The sequence below is a fragment of the Sceloporus undulatus genome, chromosome 1, assembly GCF_019175285.1.
Source record: "Sceloporus undulatus isolate JIND9_A2432 ecotype Alabama chromosome 1, SceUnd_v1.1, whole genome shotgun sequence".
Classification (NCBI taxonomy): Eukaryota; Metazoa; Chordata; class Lepidosauria; order Squamata; family Phrynosomatidae; genus Sceloporus; species Sceloporus undulatus.
Window position 1 is genome coordinate 28,663,779 of NC_056522.1, and position 21,179 is coordinate 28,684,957.

At 40.1% G+C, this 21,179-nt stretch overlaps 1 protein-coding gene across 2 annotated transcripts in view; it reads right to left on the bottom strand.

Annotated features, from left to right (window-relative positions):
* The window catches only part of CAMKMT (calmodulin-lysine N-methyltransferase), a 343,394-nt gene that overhangs the window by 75,946 nt on the left and 246,269 nt on the right, over positions 1–21,179 (bottom strand). For both annotated transcript variants that reach the window (XM_042458409.1, XM_042458335.1), the window contains one exon: positions 4,039–4,099. In XM_042458409.1, the coding sequence (XP_042314343.1) occupies positions 4,039–4,099 (61 nt within the window). The remainder of the gene's footprint in view (positions 1–4,038; positions 4,100–21,179) is intronic.

The following is a 21,179-nucleotide window of genomic DNA, read 5'->3' on the forward strand; positions in this document are numbered from 1 at the left end:
TAATTGAACAAGGGTTCTGTTCTCTTCACAGTTCTCTTCATGCCTATATTAATCCACAAGTTTTGCACTGTCAAATGAGTTTGTTTCCTTTCTGCTTCCCTACCAGAAGTATTATTTATAAGACACTAACAGTACACAAAGTAGTCATGTAACTGCATGGGGTGAATCTACTACATACTTTCTCTGTTGTCTTTTACAGACCTGAAGCAGACGGGCCAAATAAAGTAGTTTCCAGCCACTTTGGGGGCATGGCATTTATGCAACTCATGCCCCCAAAGCAGCTGGAAGCCACTAATTGAACAAGGGTTCTGTTCTCTTCACAGTTCTCTTCATGCCTATATTAATCCACAAGTTTTGCACTGTCAAATGAGTTTGTTTCCTTTCTGCTTCCCTACCAGAAGTATTATTTATAAGACACTAACAGTACACAAAGTAGTCATGTAACTGCATGGGGTGAATCTACTACATACTTTCTCTGTTGTCTTTTACAGACCTGAAGCAGACGGGCCAAATAAAGTAGTTTCCAGCCACTTTGGGGGCATGGCATTTATGCAACTCATGCCCCCAAAGCAGCTGGAAGCCACTCTGAGGCTGGCTAATGTATCCCGAAGCCACATGGGAAAATGAGAGGTAAAAAGCTGTTCCTGCTGGTGCCCTGTTCATGACTGCAGCATGCCTGGCTTTGGGACCATGGCATCCCGTCACCATCATCCCAGAGCCCAGCCAAGGGATGCACCATGCTCCAATGTTTCAAGGCAAGATATTTCCTCTACTAAGATATTTCCTCTGCCATTATCTAATTGTTGCTACTCTCATTTTACAGATGTGGGACTAAGAATGAAAGTGTTATACCCAATTCCAACCAATGTGTTCATCTCCCAAAATGGGAAGGTATTATTGCTGGTCTGCTTGACACCTCAGTTAACTTGTCTGGCTGGTGGGAAAGCTAACTTTCCAGGAAGTGAATAACATAAATCTTACAAACAAACACAAGGAACACAGATAAATAGCAGAATCCATATTATGCCTGCAGAATGTCTCAGGTTTGATCTTTGACATGCTGGTTTGAAAAAGAAAAGACAAGGGATCAGGTAACAGGTGATGAGAAAGACATTGCCTGAGATCTCGGAATGCTGTTGCCTGTTGTGATAGGTAATAATAGGCTAGATGGATAGATAATAATTCCTGGTTTAAGCCAGATTCATGTGTTTTTAAGAAGAGACTGAATAACAATTTTCCCAATAGCAACAACAGTGCAAATATTTGTTTTAACAGCATAGTGCTTGATGATTGTGAATGTGAGCTACCTTGTTACAGGGGTTGGGATATTCCCTAAGAAAAGACAAAGGACACAAACACTCCCAGGGTTTATATTCAGCTCCCAGAGCTGAATGTACATAGACTTTGTTTGTAAAGTGGTAACACAGAGCAATGCTAACAGACAGAGAAGGTTAAATCCTCAGTGTACGAAAAATGGAAGAGGATGTTAACACAGTCTGGAAGACCAAGCACACTGTTCTTGCATAGACATAGAATGGATGGATTGAAATATTGAGCTGATAATCCATTATTGCTTCAGTCAGGTGTGATGGTCACCAGAAATGATCCCTTAAAAGAAAATTTAATCTGGGACTATAGTCTGAAAAGTTTTGTCCATGAGTTAAGACAGAAATAAAGGCAGGCTATATGCTACTGAAGATAGACATGTCTACTATGGAACTGTAAGGATGCAGTTTGCCTTACTAGTTGCAGTTTTGTGAAATGCCCAGTGCGTCTTGGGAAGTGGAGAGAAGGCAAATAGATGGAATACCCATCATTTTCTCATTAATAGAGTCTATGAAGAGCCTGGTTCCCTGCAGTTGCAGACATGGGTAGTAGCACATGCACTACACACTGAAGATCCCTGGATTAATGTTTGACTTCTCCAGGAAGTCAGGAAACTGTGTGAAACTCCAGTGAGCCAGTGCTAAACAGTACAGTCAGTAGCAAACTAATAGACCAACCAGTGATCTTATTGGTAGAGGACATCTTCTTATGTTCCTAGAACTTCTAGGAATTAAAGCAAATGCAAATGATGGTGATGAAGATGATGACGACGACAACAATGATGATGATTGGCAAGGAACTCCCACACTCGCAAGCGATCGTAGACACAGCACTTCTAAAAAGTCCAGTCATGGACAATCTTGGACTTGCTCGAGGTATCTGTTCACTGACTGCAAGTACAAGTTATAAAGATAGCAATTGGACTGGTACAACTATCTCTTTACAACATCTCCAGAGTGTTTTGTCTGCCAAGACAGGGTGCCTTTTCTTGGCAATCAGGATGATCTCTATTTTGCTGCTTTGCAACATTGCTGCTGTTTCTACTTTTAATAAAAGAAACCTAAATAGTGGTGATAAAGTCTTTAAAAAAAATGTATTTAAAGACATAGGTGTAGGGTGAAAATTGGATGCCCTCAAATAAGGAGAGACAGCTTCATGGTGTGTGAAAAAACTTGGTGCCTCACCACAGGCAGATGTACAATGGCCTTTCCTTAGTATTATTATTATTACACGTTTATTTTGGCACTGCCATCTGCAGTGGTAGCAACAATGGAGCTCCTTCTGGAAGCCCCCTTTTGTTGGTAACTATGACCCGATACAAAGAGGCAAAAAGCATCGTCCTGGGGTCGAGATTATTGCTAGGGGCAGCGGAGCGACCACACGCTCCCAAGCCCTACCATGCCATAATGGTGTGCCCCCATCTACACGGGGGCCACCATGATGACACCACACCGAGCGGACATCATGAGCACACACAAGGGCATTGATGGTGCCACATGCATGCCCTAAGAAGAACCCGCTGGAAGCGTGTGTGCCACCATCAGTGCCCTTGTGCGCGCTGATGATGTCCGCTCGGTGTGGCGCCATTTGGACACTGTGCCACATGTTGTCATCATGGTGGCCCCCGTTTTTAAGGTTCCCAGAGGCCGCAGCATTTAGTTGCTGCAGCCTCCATGTGGGGCAAAAAGGGTGGCATCTCGGCGCTCCTTTCTGCTCGTCTGTATCAGGCCTATATTTCACTCTCAGAATGCCCAGACATAGCACACTTATTTTGTTGCTGATGTTTCAAAAAGGTGAAAAGATTACTGACAACTACTACCCAATTTTGTCCAACATTTTTGCAGCTTATCCCTAAAAAATCATTGAAGAACCTCACACCCTGCTATGACACCTAAGACTTGGGTAATGATTTTTGTTCATCTCTGCAACTTACCATGATAGTGAACATTGGTTGTCTTGGCATCCAGGATGACTTGTGCCACTCTTCAGCATGAACCATGCTTATACTCTTTTGAAATTCCCCTAGACTGAATGACAGGATGTGTCTTGCAAACAGATGCAAAATTTGCCCCGTTTCCATTTCAATGCTGCTATACCTTACCTCCCAGTTCATTCTCATAGTCCCTTAGCAACTGATCTCCTGGGAATCCATCAAATGTAAATTTCTTCAGCTTACGAAAGCCAAGAAACTTGGTCTATTGTGCCTTTCATACTGTACCAGCATATCTAGGTGTGGAGTCTAGTAATCTGTGGTGTATAAATATGTAAAATACACAGAGCACAATGGCATAAAACATGCAGGGAATGACAGAAAGGCTCTAGGATCAAAGCTTTCCTTTAAAAAACACACTCTACCTTCTAAGAGAACTCTTTGCTGACTTTCAAAAAAGAAGTCAGAGCAAAGGATGCCTTTATCCCCCCCACCCCGACCTTCACAATCAGTGCTGATCGATTGGTGCCTCACTTTTGTTTCCCAAAAATCAAAGTGAAATAAAACGCCTTGAGTGGAAATCAAAAGTCTTTGACATATAGCAGAAAGCTTGCTGTGCAATATTAGTACCCAAAGGCAGCTCCAAATTCTTTGTTAAGAGCAACATGCTTTCACCTTGAACTTTTAAAAACTCAATCTGATGACTTAAATCATAGCAATCTTTACTATGCAAATATAACTAATGGATTAGAATCGGTCCTTTATGGGTTGTTTTTTTTTACCTGAACATTTCATGTTGCTTGAGGCAGTAGTAAGCTAGTACCTCTTCAGAAGGCCAGATACCTATAAAAAACAAACAAAAATACAAGCGCTGTAAGAGAACAATCTCCCTTTATATTTGAAAACACATTGTTAATCTGTCCAAAGTCACTTTTTTCTGTGTTCCTAAACTTAAGACAGAAAATAACAAGCAAAAATAATGTAAGATACAGATATTAACACAGATCAGGGGAAGCACAATTCCCTATGATGTGTTTTTCCCATTCCATGGGTTCACTCTGCTCTGTGTTTTTCCTTGAATTCTTCTTGAAGTAAAATAATTTCTAACATTAATTAGTTATATGGTTCATTTGAGACTCCTCCCCTATACATTACCAACATACACACCGATAAGTGACTTAAAAAACAATCCTGGTGTCCTCATATGCTTGCCTTTGCCACTGTCCTTTGGTGTCTTGTGCTACTTCTGTGTACTCATAAACAGTAGGCAAGAAGTAACTTGATACCACAAAAGAAACAACACTATACAACATGCAAGTCACATCAAGATTACAGCAATACTCCAATATGTCCAACTACTCATGCACACTTGTAAAATACTATACAGAAAAATCTTGACCCTATCAAGATTTCACAGTATTTATCAATATATGTATATATATTGTCAATGTAAGAGCGGAAAGAAGATGGAAACAAACTGAAGAAACTATACTGAGTCAACTGCATATATAAATTTGTGATAAAACAATACAGAACAGAATAGTAGGAAAATTCTTAATGTAAACAAGCCAAATAATTTAGAACTCCAGCAACAGGGTCATGTACAGGTTGAATCTCCCTTATCTGAAAATGCTTGGGACCAGAGGTGTTTTGGATTTTGGGTTATTATTTGGGGAGGGGATAGATTTTGGAATACCTTTACAGTCGGCCCTCCACATTTAAGGCTTTGACTTTTGCAGATTTGATTATTCATAATTTGATCAATATGTTCTCTCCAGGAATCTCTAGTTCCTCCTGTGCAACTCTGTGATCAACTTCCTCCAAAAGCTGCACTGGAGGGCCTAGAGATTCCTAGAGAGAACACTTCTTTAGGCATTTATAGATTCTTCAGTGCAATTCTGATCAGGTTTCAGCAGATTGTTGACCACAGAGTTGCCTTGGAGGACACAGAGATTCCTAGAGAGGTGTTCTCTCAGGTTAAAAAACCACATTTTTTAATTTGCATTTTCCCACTTTCATGGGGCCCTGTGCTCCTAACCCCAGTGAATGTGGAGGGTCCACTGTAATTGCATTTATGTACATAATGAGATATCTTGGAGATGGGACCCAAATTTCAATTATGTTTCATATACACCTAATATGAAGGTAATTTTATACATATTTAAATAATGTTGTGAATGAAACAAAGTTTGTGTACATATAAACATCAGAAAGTAAAGGTGTCAGTGACCCATGAAAAAGTTTTAGAATATTTTGGATTTCAGAATTCTAGATAAGGGAGACTGAACCTCTGCTTCATTTGTAGCCTTGTACTTCATTTAGATGTCAATGGCTATGCCATATGCACTTGTTTACAGGTTTCTATACTCCATGTTTATTTTGTCAAATCGTGTATCTAATATTTAAATTCTGAAACATTTGTTAGGATTCTGACTTACAGTGAATGAAGTATATATTGGCACATGCAGTGTGTCCGCTCTGGCTCAGCAATTTCCGACAGCACAAGCAGGTAAACAAAAAAAAATGCATATATTGTCCTAATCGAGGATCATGGTTTATTTCCCCCAAAACAAGCCAGGATTAAAAGGCAATAACAACCCTGGTTCATGAACCTGGGCTTGTAAAGGGAATCCAGCCAAGGTCCTAGATTCTGATTATCTGCTAAGAGGGAAGCAAATCATTATTGGTAAAGCTACTTTCCTTAGGAGCAGGAGCTATGTATGAGTTCACAGGGTTGCATGCATTAGCATCTTGCCATGTTCTTCAGAATCTTGGTTTACCATTCTGTAAAAACACCCTGCAGAAATGTCACCATTGTGGAATGGTGGCTAGGATCTGAAAATTTGTCATCCCATGTAGTTATGAAGTTCACTGATCATTCCTGATCAAGTTATTCTGTCTCATGCTGATCCACTATAAATTTTAAATATATGAGGTTAAAATTATATTCTGTTTTACAGGGTGAGGTAAAAATCTAGCAAAACACAAACCTATGGTAAAACCTTTTGCTGTCATCCCACTGGATGGAACTGCTTCCATCAGTGTATCTGGAAGAAGGAGATTCTGTCCTGCAAGGCTTTGCATGCCATTAAAACCAGTTCTGCAGGATGGGAAACCCTCTGAAGAAAGATTTCAGATGGCATGGAGGGATCTGCTGGAAGTAAAGGCCAAGAAAGTCCCATTGTACTAGCCTAGGTCCACTAGCATGATCTGAATTTAAGCCACAATGTTTGTACCAGTGAAGAAATGCTGTTAGTATGTATGTTATATCTTAACATTCTGAAATTGAAAGTGAAGGCATTGGAAAGTTAAAATGTCAGAACTGGTGTAACAAAAGGGTTAAGAATGTGAACTGTGAACCAAGCTGCTATTTTTCAGATCTCCTCTCAGTGAAGGACTTGCTCGCCATATGATCTCAAGGAAGGCCTATTTTCAGTATACTGCATTAACAAGATGATGATGATGATGATGATGGCATGCCTTATAGCATTAGTTATCAACCTTATGTCCCATCAATTATTCTATTTAAAAAAACACCCTAGGTCAATTATAGAAACAAAAAGTCTACTTTTTCTAAGAGGGAATCTTGTATGTATGCAGGTATTCAATTACTGTACTGCCCATCTACAGTACATTTTAAATATCTTTAAGAATTGCAGCAGTACTGCAGCACAAAAATTAATAATTACATTAGTGTTAAACTTTGCAAGCATACTGTTGAAAATGTCACTATTAATTCACTACTAAAGTCCTTTTTATTTAATCAGGCCTTTGGCTGTTCATTCATCCAGCAGATGGGTTTTGTGCTATGCTTTTATCTTTTTTAAAATATAACATTTTAAATGTGTTTTAAACTGTTTAAACTTTGTGTTTTCTATAGAATGATTTGTTTATTATTACACTTTTGTACTAATAGATTTTTTAAAGCTGCATTTTGTTGTAGTTGGTTTTATGCTACCTTAAGTACTTTGATGAAAGAAAGGTGGGATATAGAGATAGATGATCAACCATACTAGTAAGAATCCTGTGGTTTCATTTCACTGACTAGCAACTTGATTCTCGGGCAATGTTTGAGACTACTTTTGCATACTTTCCAACTGGCAGGACAGTACTGCCTTTCCACTTGCTCAGCTACTTTTAAAATGTCTTGATTTTTCCCACCTCCTCTCAGTTTCTCCCTTTGTCCTCAGCTTATTTCAACTGATACGAACTGAATTCACAAGCTCAGCAGGGGAGATAGGAGTAGTAAGTTCATTTGTATCTACTTTTACTTTTTCCACCTATCATAAATTCAAGGCAGGGATTTTCTGCTTAAAACAGTAGGGTTTTTTTCATGTGTGTTCTTCTATACTAATAACTTACCCAGCCACACCTTTTTGACCACACACCTTCTCAGATTTAATCTGTGAAATGTTGTTGGGTATGTAAGTGGTACATTTACCACTTACTGAGGCTGCTGCCGCATTGCAGAATCAATGCAGTTTGACACTGCTTTAGCTGTCATGGCTCCATCCTGTGGTATCCTGAGATTTGTATGTTGTTATGTCAGAGCTTTCTGACAGAGAAGGCTAAATATCTCACAAAACTACAAATCCCAGAATTCCATGGCATTTAAAGCAGTGTCAAAACTGCATTAATTCTGCAGTGTAGATGTATCCTGAGACCCACTTCCCACTGTTGGACTTTGCTATCACTGTGTTCTATGTAGTACATAACTGACCCATATCACTAAAAGACATCTTAAATCATTGTCAGAGTAACAGCAGAAAGATGGACTGGACATCCTTCCAACCAAAAAACCCCCACTATTCCTCTAGCCTATTAATTCATGATCACTCAATGGATGAACTTGGAGCTCTCTGGATCTTCCTGCATGGATGAACACAAGGAGACATTCATTCTTGCACATCCAGAGCATGGTGCTAACATTGAGCATTTGTTAGCTAAAGGGCAATCTTCATTAGCCATGGTATCATTAGGATTTAAATTATATCCTCTATGGCCTGCAGCCAGCCGTAAGGGATAATCCATACACACTACTGCTGTATGTTAGATCAGAGTCACATAACGGTAATGCTTTGTAGAAATTCCAGAGAAGTAAACTGACTTTCATTAGTTTCCCACGCACACAAGGATTTTTGTTCAAGAAAAAGGCTTCTTCCTGCCACACACCAATGAAGATGGGTCATTTGTCTTAGCTTTCCACGTGGAAAATGTATCACTCCATTGCTCCCTTTCTACCAAACTATTCTGGCAGATGGTTTGTGTTCTATGTTTCATGTGCATTTATATGTAGGCATACCTATCTTCCTGAGCTCCCTCTATGGGTCACCACACTGCCAAAAGTGTTGGGGCAGGGAAATCATACTTCTCCTCAAGAGGGTATAATATACAGTGGGTCTTTTAAAATTGCATTACTTTTCCCTCACTATCTTTTAGAAGTCATATCTCATAAGTCCTGCTCTCACTTGAAGCTACAAATTCTTCCTCATCCCAGTGTCCTTACAACTCCTCTAAAGAGGAACTGGATGAAGCTTCTTTAGTACTGTGCTGAAAGTTTTCAGCTGGGAATTTTCAGCGCCAACTTGCAGGGTGAGGGGAGTCGGGGTGAAAAGGTGAGTGAAATAAAACTGCTTTATTTTCTCCGTCAAGGAAAGCTTTCCTGGTGGCTGCTGCCCCCTGCGCCCAGCATCTGGGAAGTTTAAAAACAAATTACTTTATACATGACATTCTGGTCTGATCGGTTAATTCTTTGTTATGATGATTATAACAATTGAATTTAACTGGATTCTGTTTTTATTTAAGTTTTAAATTACCTTGAATTCTGCACAGGGAGACATGTAGGCTGTTAAAGAAGCGAATGACATTCCATGTCTGTCATTATGGGCCAGTATCCAACACAATGTTCCCTTTGGCAGAAGTGGGTTCCAACCAGTGGAAGTGGAGTGATTCTGCAGACCCATGCTCATGCTAAAAACCTGCTCTGGAAGCATACATTAAAGTCATGTCTGTAAAACTGTTTCTGCCAAGCTAATGATGTCTTCCCCTCCACAATGCAAGAAATTCTGCTGGTATCTCACTAAAGGCCTGAAGGTTCTGTACATAGTCTAAGAAACTGTAAAATTGAAGCCCTGTGCAGACCGGCCATTGAGGCTGGCATGGGGGCAGAGTCAGGGCATGGCATCCATATGACACATGCACAGACTCCACCCCCAGGGTGCCATGATGCCGCGCACCACTCCACACAGTGTCATGGCACTCCTCTTGTGCTGCAACCACATGACGCAGAGCCAAAGGACCACCTTAAAGCCGTGGTGCTGCAGCTATCACACCCTTTCTAGGATGCAAAATGAATCAGATCAGATCTGTGTCATGCAGTTGCTGCAGCCCCGAAACAGTGCAGCTGAAGGCGGCTGCAGGCCACCTCTTAGGGGCAGTCTGCACAGCCCCTTACCCAGCCAGGACCAAATAGAGCCATTACTGATTGCAGATCTTTGGGTGAAATCTACCTTCCAGGTCTGCCTGGGATCTGTCTAGGCTTGCCTGCTTGAAGTGGCATTGAAAAAGATCAGATCAAAGTAAAGGGACATTTTTGTGAATTGTACTGTAAGTATTTTTTTTAAAGGATTTTTCCTGCTGTTACCCATCAAAGAGTTTAATGAATATGTGGCTAATTTAGAACCACCTGTAATTTTCCTCAAATGAATTTCTTTATTAAATTGACAACTATTTAATTCCAAAGTCTTTTCTTAGTTATGTCACAAAACACTGGCATTTGGAAGAGACCTCTCAAGCTGTTGAATTTCTCTTCTTCTTTCAAATTAAGATACATTCAACCATGGCTTTGAACAATAGGTGCATTTCTTATACTGGACAGCATTATTTTCTTCCCTTGACGGTAGGGCAGAAAGAAAGTTGGCACTGGAGTTTGGTGACTTTCTTGGTATATACATTTCCCAGACTCCTCCAGTCAGCATATCCAGAAGCCATATTGGCCAGGGGATTCTGGCCATTATCTGCAAAATGAACTCTTCCAAGCTCTGGTCAGCATTTAGTTCCTTTGCAGTAGCAGCTCTTTACACCATCACTGGGAAGACTGTAGACCGGGTCCCCCAAAACCACATAATCCAGTCATCCCCCAGCTAGACTCAATATAATTTTTAGGACTACCAAGTACCATATCGGTATTAATTCCAGACACTGGCAACTAAAAAAGAACAGCAGTCAAAGGTCTTTCACAAACCAAGATCTTGAGTATGGGAGTACACAGTGCTACTCACTAAAACATTAAGCCAGCAGCAAGAATACCTTTGTTAATTTTAGTAAAAGGAAAAGCTTCTCTTGCTTGAACAGGTAGGTAATCCTCTTTGATGGCTTTCAAAATAGGGATAAGCTTAACAATCCATGTGGAGGAGTTTGCACTTTGACTTCTACTCCCTTGTGCTGACCTATATTTGTAATATGCAGAGATGTAATATAGCTATACAGTATATGAAGACCTTGCTTGGATGAAAATCTTATCTTGTCACACAAACACTGGGCAAGGTCCTGCCCACATTAAACCTTTGAAAATCCCACTCCAATCAGCAAGAGAACTAAAAAATTGTTCGCCTCTTTTCTATTTAAATGAACAAGGCTTCAAAACACTTTACATTGTCTTAATATGTTTTTAACGGGCCTGGGGTCTGTTTGAGTAGTCAAATAGTGAGTTACATTGATGGTGTTTAATTCTCCCTTCCACCAGCTGAGTATTCAATCGAACATTTGAACATTAGAACCCTTACAGTCATATATACTCATCCTGCAACATGGTCCCTGAAAAAAAAAAAAAGCCAAAGGTGTCTTGCAAAGAAATGTATGAAGAGATGTTTCAGAGTGTTCCTTCTTTTGACCTTCTGACCCTCCATTCTATGTCTCCCTCCCCACACACATTGTTCTTCATTTCAGTTAACATGAAATGAGATCCAGGCTTTCATGAGACTGATCCAGCATTAATTTAAGCCTTATTTATTTCAGTGAGGCTTAAGCATGACTGTCTCCAAAACTGAAGTAAGGATGAAGTTATTGTTGTTGTTGCTAACTGACTTTGACTCATGGCAATCCTGTGAATAAGATATCTCCAAGACCCCCATTTTCAGCTTAAGCAGAGTTCCACATTTGAAAACTTCTTTTTTTCCGCCATGGTGGCATGGGAAAAGTGGCATTGGGCTCAGACTGGCACTATTTGGGAAAGACTGACTGAAGCAAGGAAAATAGTGCCAGTCTGAGCCCAAAAGCAATGGCCTGCACCCAGCCTTGCAAGTGAGTTCATGTGGGCAAGTGAAGAGCAGGAGACAACACACATGAAGTGATCAGTGTGTCTGTGCAGTGGTTTTAAGGGACTCTTAAAAGAAGTTTCAAGCAACTCTCATCCCACCATGGTCCTAAAGGCTGATGGTTCCCCTTGTCTTTCTTGTGCACCAATACTTTGATTAAAGATCCCCCCTGATGCCCCCTTTTCCCTCTTACTGCCCCCCTGAATCTTTCCCCTGGAGAGATTGTACCATCCACTTTGGGGATCACTGGTTTAAAGCAATACTATTTAGAAGGGAAAAGATAAACAATCATGAGAACAGCACACTATTGCCAGTATATAAGTCAGGTCCCCAAAGTCTGATGGAATAGAAGTTTTAACCAGACAATGGAAAGAAAACAAGAAAGAGCCATCTCGGTCTCCTTAAAGAGGTAGTACCAAAGCCTAGGTGGAGCCACTGAGAAGATCCCTCTCATTTTCCCACAAGAAATGCCTGTGAGGGTTGTGGAAGAAGAAACTTCTCCAAAGATCTTAGAGTTTGAGTAGCTCATAAAGGAGGACATAGTCCTGCATATATCCATCATCATCATCATCATCATCATCATCATCTCCTCTCTTTTCCTTTTCCCTCAAAACTGAGACGTAAGGCAGCGTACAAGTTAAATCAAATACAATATAGCTAAAAAATATAAAAGATTGACAATAAAATGTAATTAAACTGTCAGTTACACTACAAAGAACTTAAAACACACAATTAAAAGTAATTAAAAGTAATTTTTGGAAAATATAGTTGAAAACATAATAGTACTCTATTAAAATCCTTTTTAAAAAAACATTCAGTTCTGGAAGGCCTGTTGGAACAAACGTTTGCCTGAGAATGGAAGTAGAGCAAGGAGGGAACTATTCTAGCCTCTCAGAGCTAGGGACAGTCACCAAGAAGGCTCTGTAGGTCACAATTACCACTGAATGGAATTGTGCCTGGTAATGGATTGTCTTAAAATTGATTTTAACAAAGTAATTACACATTTCCTGGCTGCTGTTAAAACCAAATATGGAGAAACAGAGGAGCCTGACAGATTGCCCCGAAAGGGCAGGCTGGAGCCGCCCGTTTTTACTCCTGACAGAGGCTTCACCAACCAAACACCACAGCCTCTGTCAGGACTAAAAATAACCCACTGAAAGCGGGTTATTTTTTCCTGCATGGCAGGCATCATGAGTGCACCAATGGCACACTTGCGCACAGCGATGATGCATATGCGGCGCCATGATGTTTAGATGCTGCGCTGCACTTGCGTCATCGTGGCAGCCCCCATGTGGATGAGGCCGCGCAATGACGACGACGACGTCACACAGTAGGGCTTGGGAGCATGTGGCTGCTCTGCAATCCCAAGCCCTAATATCGACCCCAGACCGCCGCTTTCGGGCAGTCTGTATCAGGCCAGAATGGATCTCAGTCGGAAAGAGAGTCAGACAGGGCTGCATTCTATCATATTATTTTTTCAATGTGTATGCAGAAAATACTATACACAGAGCAGCTTAGACTCAAAGGAAGGTGGAGTTAAGATTGGGGGAAGGAATAGCAACAGTCTGAGATATGCAGATAACATCATAATACTAGCAGAAAATAACAAATGCTTGGAACAATTGCTAAAGAAAGTCAAAAAAGAAAGTGCTAAGGCACAATTCCTATTGAACATTAAAAAAACAAAAACAATGACCATAGAGGATTTACATAAATTCAGTGTAGACAATGAGACAATTGAACTAGTTCATGATTTCTCCTATCTTGGATCAATCATTGATTGGAATGAAAACTGTAGTCAAGAAATCAGAAGAAGACTAATAATAATAATAATAATAATAATAATAATTTGTTTTATTTATATACCGCTATTCCAAAGATCATAGCGGTGAACAACAAGTAAGCTACTTAGCAAGTAAGCTAATTTGCCCCCAACAGTCTGGGTACTCATTTTAGCAACCTCGGAGGGATGCAAGCCTGAGTCGAGCTTGGGCCCTTTTGCTGGTCTTGAACTCCCAACCTTGTGGTTTTGAGTGAATGGCTGCAGTACAGGCATTTAACCACTGCGCCACCAGGACTGAGAAGGGCAGCTATGAAAGAACTAGACAAGATCCTTAAATGCAAAGATATACAACTGAACACTAAAGTTAGGATTGTCCAGGCCATCATATTTCTAATCACTATGTATGGGTGTGAGAGCTGGACAGTGAAGAATGCTCACAGAAACAAAATCAACTCATTTAAGATGTATCATGGATGGCTAAAAAGACAAATAAATGGGTCATAGAACAAATCAAGTCTAAACTTTGTCTAAAAGCCAAGATGTCTAAACTGAGGTTGCTATACGTCGGCCACATCATGAGGAGATCTGATTCACTGGAAAAGATGAGAATGTTTGGAAAGACAGAAGGCAGTAGGCAGTAGAAAGAGAGGAAGACTGCATACCAAATGGATAGTCTCAATCAAAGTGAACATGGCCCTAAATCTGTAGGAATTTAGTAGAGCATTTGAAGATAGGATGTCTTGGGGTGCCCCATGCATAGGGTCACCATGAGTCAAGGTCGACTTGCAGGCAGTTAATAACAGCATAAGCAGTCCTGGTTAGTTAGTCCTGGTTAGGCTGCAGCTCCTTGGATTAAGTGCAGTTTCTGAGTATTTTTCAAAGGCAGACACACTTGGAGCACATAACAATAATCCAACAATAATCTTTGGTATTTCACCAAGGCCAGACCAGTATCTCCAAAAAGGGGTGCAGATCACAGTAGTTTTAACTGTTCAAATGCATTCCTATCCACTGCAGGAAACTGAGCATCCAGAGTCAGGGCTGCATCTGGGAAGATTCTTGTTCCTTCAGGAGAGAGTGCAATACTATTGTGCCCTTTGGCTGACCAGGAACACCTCTGTCTTGTCTAGATTCTCCTGCATCCCAATCCTGGCCCAAGTGACCCCCAGTGACCCCCAGAGACCTATCCCATCATCCCCTGCCTTCTCCTGCATCCCAATCCTGGCCCCAGCGACGCCTAGTGACCTATCCCATCATCCCCTGACTGCTTCTTCACCCTGATGAAAGATGACAGCTAAGGAGGGGGCAGGGAAGGAGGACAACATCCAGAGCCCCACTGAGCATGTGCAAGGGTGCCGATTCGAATAGTTGAACCCTCCGGTGTGGTTGTGCACTCACTCTGCTAACTTGAATCCACATCATGTGACTTGCTTGGAAGAGAACTGACTTCGCTTCCCCCTCAATTCAGAAGGGCAACAGAAAGGCAACCAGTTGTGGTAAAACATCACATTTTAACCTTAATTCACATTGCTAGACAGGAGTGACTCTGGATCTGGTGTGAAAAAACATCATGCTTCGCGTTGCTACAACAGGAGTGACTGCGGATCTGAACTGCAACCCCCCCCCCCCCCACGTGTGATAAGGTCCAAAGACACCAGAACCAGAAACCTATGTTAATGAGATCTTTTAAATTGCAACCTATTTGGAGAGAATAGAATCAGTGAAAAAAAATAGTGCAACTCCCTTCCTGAGACCTGTCCCAAGAGCAAGCCAGTGTGCTGACGTGCTTTTTCTTTTTATCTATCAGCAAAGAATACTTGACATTCAAAGTTATTTTTGCATTGGGTTCCCCACATACAAGTCTACATATAGGCATTCCTTAAACATTACATTGTACAAAATGAGACTATACTATAAATGTCCAGTCAAAAGTAGTCCAAATATTTTGATGGTTGATATCAACTATATTTTGATAAGTGATATTGTGTAAAAAGGATACTTAAAGACTGCTTGATTCCTTTAATTTTTAGTTTCACAAGCTTCATAGCAGATTCCCTGTAACAACACAAAACATCTCTAAATACTTCCACATGTGCACAGGGGCTGTTCTGCTAAACCAAGATGATCTTTCGGATATGATTCTGAGAACCCTCTGATCTTCAGGAACAATTTTCATTAAGTCAAAACTGTCATGTCCATGCAGCTAGAGCACTGGAAGTGATATAACACCCTCCAATATTCCACAGATAAAAAAAAGGGATACATGTGGTCAAGGAAGATCAGAGTGTGGTCAAGATGGCCGAAGTTATTAATGAGGGAAAACACATAAGCTTTTGCCTGTTACTGTAGAGTCATGACTGAATTCTCCTTTACCCTTCCACCTGCAGCTTTTGCTACAGCCTGAAAACCAGATCTTGTGAGTTTCCCAGGCTACAAGTGCAGGTTTTAGGGTTGCACAGTGGGGTTCTGGGAAGAGGAGAGCCATTATGGTTAGTGTCCAGTGATAGCCCTATCTTCCATGAACTTGTCTAATTCCACTTTAAAGTTGCCCACTGAGGTGGCCATCACAATATTTTGTTGCAGCACTATGTGCTTTTGAAAAGGTGCATCCTTTTATCTCTCCATCTCCCTGGTATTATGGGAGTATTATGAGAAAGGGGGACAAAACCCTTTCCTCTATCCATTTTTTTCCCACACCATGCATAGTTTTATAGCTCTCTGTCATGTGAGCTATCATTCATCTCTTTTCTAGGTTAAAGAGCCTCAAAATTATAAACTTTCCTCAAAGGAAAAAACCTCATGTTCATTTTGATTTCCTATTTCTAAACTTCTCTAAAGAAGATATAGCAGGTTGCCTGTATATAAACTTCTAAAGAACCAGCATGGTGTAGTGGCTTGAGAGCTGAACCAGGACTCTAGAGACCAGAGTTCGAATCCTGACTCAGCCACAAGAATCCATTGGGTGACCTTGGGCAAGTCACATTCTCTCAGCCTCAGAGGATGGCAATGGCAACCCCGCTCTGTAGAAACTTGCCAAGAAAACCCCATGATAGGTTTGCCTTAGGGTCGCCATAAGTGACTTGAAAGCACACCACCACAACAAAAGCATCTCTCAATTATACAATTTTCCTTGTCAAGTTAAAACAGTGGTTGCGTAGGCTTTCCATAGGAATGATCAATTGTGGCATAGAACAGATATGGGACAAAATTTCAGCTGTGTGAAAATACCGTATGAGATGATCCTATGAATAGTCTAAAACCCTGGTGTTATCTATGAGAAACCTACACTCGGGGCCTGGTATTATCTTATTTTCTGTCGGTCTATTTATTGTCCCACCTTCCTACCAACTTTTATACCTATCATTTCAAATTAGTGCTACACAGTAAAATCCCCTGCATATAATTATGTGCCTAATAATACTGCCATTACAAAAGCCATCTACTTGCTGAAGTACAGCAAAGGGCCAGCAATGATGGGACCAGAGGAATCTTCCCTAGGAATGTGTTCCACTGCTATGATGCCATGAACTCAAAAGCCCTTTTCTATGTGCTGAACTACTATACCTCAGGCACAGAAAAGAGCCTCTTGTTACAATCTAAAGCTTCTGAGTGAGCATATGTGAAGATAGTTCTTAAGATAGGTGATATTCATTATGCATTCAGGAGAACTTATTGTTATTACTCTGAATATTAAATACGTATACCTTATGGCTTTACATACTGTTCTTCTCTTCCATAGTTTATAGCAGACATGAAAAGTGACACTTAATAGTGTCATTGAAAGAATGTCCACCTCAATGTTCCACAGAATAGACATAAGTATCTAACATAAAGCATGCTAGAGAAATTGAAGCAATGAAGAACAGCATCTCTCTCCACATCTTTGTCTGGGTTCATGTTTTATACAAGACCCTTTCCACTTCTTAATCGAAAACTGAATTTATGATATTCAGATCATTGAAAAATATATATGATGGTTGGGTGAGATCTTCAGCTTGACCAAAATGGCTCAGTTCTCTCTCACACCCAAATACAAACTCTCTCTCACACACATACTTTCATTCTTCTTATTATTCATGACTTGGAAGAAAACACGATGGTTTGCAATCTGCAAATTTCTTTTACTGACAACCCTAAGAAAGGCCATGGAACTGTGATGCAAATACAGTTCCAAGGTGTGTGTGTGTGTGTGTTTTAAAAACAGTATAGATGCTCTGAAGTCTGGACTAGATAGCAGAACTGTCAAATAGCATGGGCTGCTTGTATGATTGTCTTTACCACCTTTTTGTATGTCAACTGAATGAATTTTGATTTCATTTTCTTTACCTAGTTTTCAAATAATCATTAAAAATTAAACAACACTGGAACAAGCCTTTTGTGATTATAGCCTTCACTCTTCAGCAACAAGCTGGATCTATAAATTTACGTACTATTGTAGATGTAAATTGCAAAATTTTACATTCAACTATATTAAAACATCTATTCCAAAAAATGATTACCAGTTGTGAAAAGCAGACAGGCTTATCACTTGCTGTCAGTTGTTCATGTCTAGTTAAGCAATAATGTGCTAAAACTGCTCTTTTGTTTTGTGGAAGAATTTTGGCAATAGAAGAAATGAACACTCGTTTAATAAAAACTCAGGCTGCCTTTTGCTTTGATGGAGGAAGCAGCTGCCTGTTTTCATTTGCTGCAGAGCAGCAAAACCCATCAATATAATAAGCAGCTTAGATGCATCCATCCACAGCATCTGTAAGGATATAGGGCTATTCGCTCAAAACCAATCCTTGGTTTAATTTTAACAAAGATGTGTCTGACATATTTGAAAAATGCATTATAATAGAGGTTTTTTGAAATACTAGCAATTTCTCTTTTCTTTTTAAATACTTTCCAGAGATTTCTGAAAAAGGAAGCGTATGTATCTGAGCGATGGAAATGATAAAAGACACTGCAGTAACAATCTCCAATACAAGTCTTAAAATGCAAACATAAAACATTAAGAGCTCCCCTGCTCCTTCGTATTCCCTTTCCCTCTCTTCAAAATATCAGGGGTGGGGAGAGGAGTCTTTAAGCCTATTGATATTGTTTATTCAACATATGCAGAGGCAGATGGAAAAGCATTACACTATGAAATATTTTTTTTTAAAAAGGAGGCTGCATATTTTGCTCTGGTTCTTTTGTTCTAATTAACTATTGTAATTATGTGACACATGATCCCAATGTATTTCAATTTAATTGCTAAATTGGAGTGAAGAAACAAATTGCCCCAATGGCAACTTTTAACTGTAAAATTAAATAAAAATTTAAAAAACACATAATTCTGAAATCTAGACAAAAAGGCTATCAATGAAACACTCACAAATGTGTTTTGCCTTTTCTATTGTCTGTTTAACTTCACTTGTTATGCTGTACATTTAAGCTATTAAAATTCTGAGATGTTATTATTTTGGTGCTGTACAGCATTCTAAGACCTTTCTAAGCCGAGCTTTTAGATGATTTGCACATTAACAGAGAAGTCAGATAATTCTTAATCCTCCTTTTTTCAGATCCAATAATGGATAAGGAAGCATCTTAGCATGATCAACTAGCAATCTGCCTAGCTAGAGTGGTAGTATACCTGAATTTAGGATTAGCCATTGGTTTTTCCATAATATCTGATTTAAATGAGCACTCATTTTGAGAAGTGAGGATGGAATGTTCTATATGATAGCTGAAATGATAGCTTTTCCATTTAAGTATACACCCATGAAATTGTATGTATGCTTCTTCACATGCTACGCAGGACGTTGAAACGTTCTTTCAGCTATTTTGATATTTAATGAATAGTGAAAGATTTTGATTATTTAAGCCTTTATCAGTAAAAATATCAAAGTTTTCAAACGTATTTGCTTTCTAGTTCAGTAAGATAGTTAACAATACTCCTAGGCATCTGTTTATTTTGTATAAGGCATTTTTCTTTAGTATGACCACACATTGACAAATACAAATTAAACATTTCTTTCTGCTCACTTCAATCTTGCAACGGACATGCATACTCAGAAACAGAATTCTGTCCATGTGTCTGTTATAGTGCAGTTGCAGCAACCTGTTCCTATGTGGCTTCCTTCCTTCCATCCCTCCCCCCCCCCTCCGGCCTACCAGTTACATCTTCAGGCATAGGTTGATTTCAGTGCAGTGCAGCTTCTCAGTAGATCAACATAGTGAGAGAGGGATAAGCCCTTTCAGTGAAGTGGGGACACCTTGGGTGCGCACTTCCCACTAAGAAACAGACACATTCTCCAGCTCCATTAGGACTGTTAGTAATGCTTGAGCAGCAATTATTATGCAAACCTATACTCAACTCACTTTCTAGACAGACTTTCCACATAGAACAACAGAAAAGAATTCAGTGTTTAGCATGGGTATCACATGTAAGAAAAGGGGAGATGTCTAAGCAGTTCAGCATCCAACAAACGCTATTCTGTTGGAATGGAGCAAAGCAGCTATAAACTTGGTCGCTTCGGTACATGCCCTCCCCACCCAGGGCCTGAACCTTTCAAGATCCAGCATCAGGATCCATTCTATAGATGCATTTCTAGTTGTTGTTGTGATAAGTTGTTTCTCTGACATTCCTATAAAATGCTAACTTGTACATTCACCTAGGGCAGTGGTTCCCAACCTGTGGGTCGGGACCCTTTTGGGGGTCACATGACCCTTTCATGGGGGTCGCCTAAGACCATTGGAAAACACATATTTAATTACAGTTATGAACTAGCAATGAAAATAATTTCATGAGTTTGGGTCACCACAACATGAAGAACTGTATTACAGGGTCGCGGCATTAGGAAGGTTGGGAATCAGTGATCTAAGGCCACCTGGTCCTGTCCTTAGCTTTACAGCAATGTAATCTGAATCTGGGATCAGATGCAACGCTTCTTTTTCTAACTAAAGATGAAGGTGGCAAATAATTTCCATATGGAGATGCTTTTGAAGCTTCAGTTGGCCAAAACTTCAGTTGGCCCAGGTTTTTAACTGGGACTGGATACAGGGAGCACATATTGCTCTTGTTGCAACAGCTCCACTGACTGCTGGTCTATTTCCGGGAGCAATTTGAAGTGTTGGTTTTGACATATAAAGCCCTGGACAGCTTCGGAAAAGATTATGTGAAGGACTTTATCTCCTTTTATGAGCCTATGAGAGCTCTAATTTTGCTTGAAGAGGTCCTTCTCTCTGTCCCACCATCTTCTCAGTCTTGTTTGGTGGGAACAAGGAAGCAGACCTTCTCGGTGGCTGCTACCAGACTTTTGGAAGTCCCTCCATAGAGAGGCCAGGACGGCCTCATCTTTGCTCTCCTCTGATGGCAGGTCAAAACATTTCTGGCTTTTACAAAATAAGTAGAATCAGGCTTTTGGTGCTGTGCAGTTCTCTTTTTAAGGTTTGTATACAGTCATAGAATCATAGAGTCAAAGAGTTGGAAGAGACCACAAGGGGCATCCATTCAAACCTCCTGCCATGAAGGAACACACAGTCAAAGCACCCCAGACAAATGGTGATCCAAATTTGCTTTAAAACCTCCAAAGAAGAAGACACCTCTACCCTCCGAGAGAGTGCGTTCCACTGTCAAACAGCTGTTACTATCAGGAAGTCCCCCCAAATGTTGAGGTGGAATCTCTTTACCTGTAGTTTTAACCCATTACTCCAGTCCTAGTGTATTTTGTAATGTTTCATGTTTTAATTTCATAAACTGTTTTTAAAATCTTGTATTTATACTCTTATTAATGTTTTTAATTTGTATTGTTTTAAATATGGTGTTAGCCATGTTGAGTTCCATTACTAGAAAAAGGGCAGG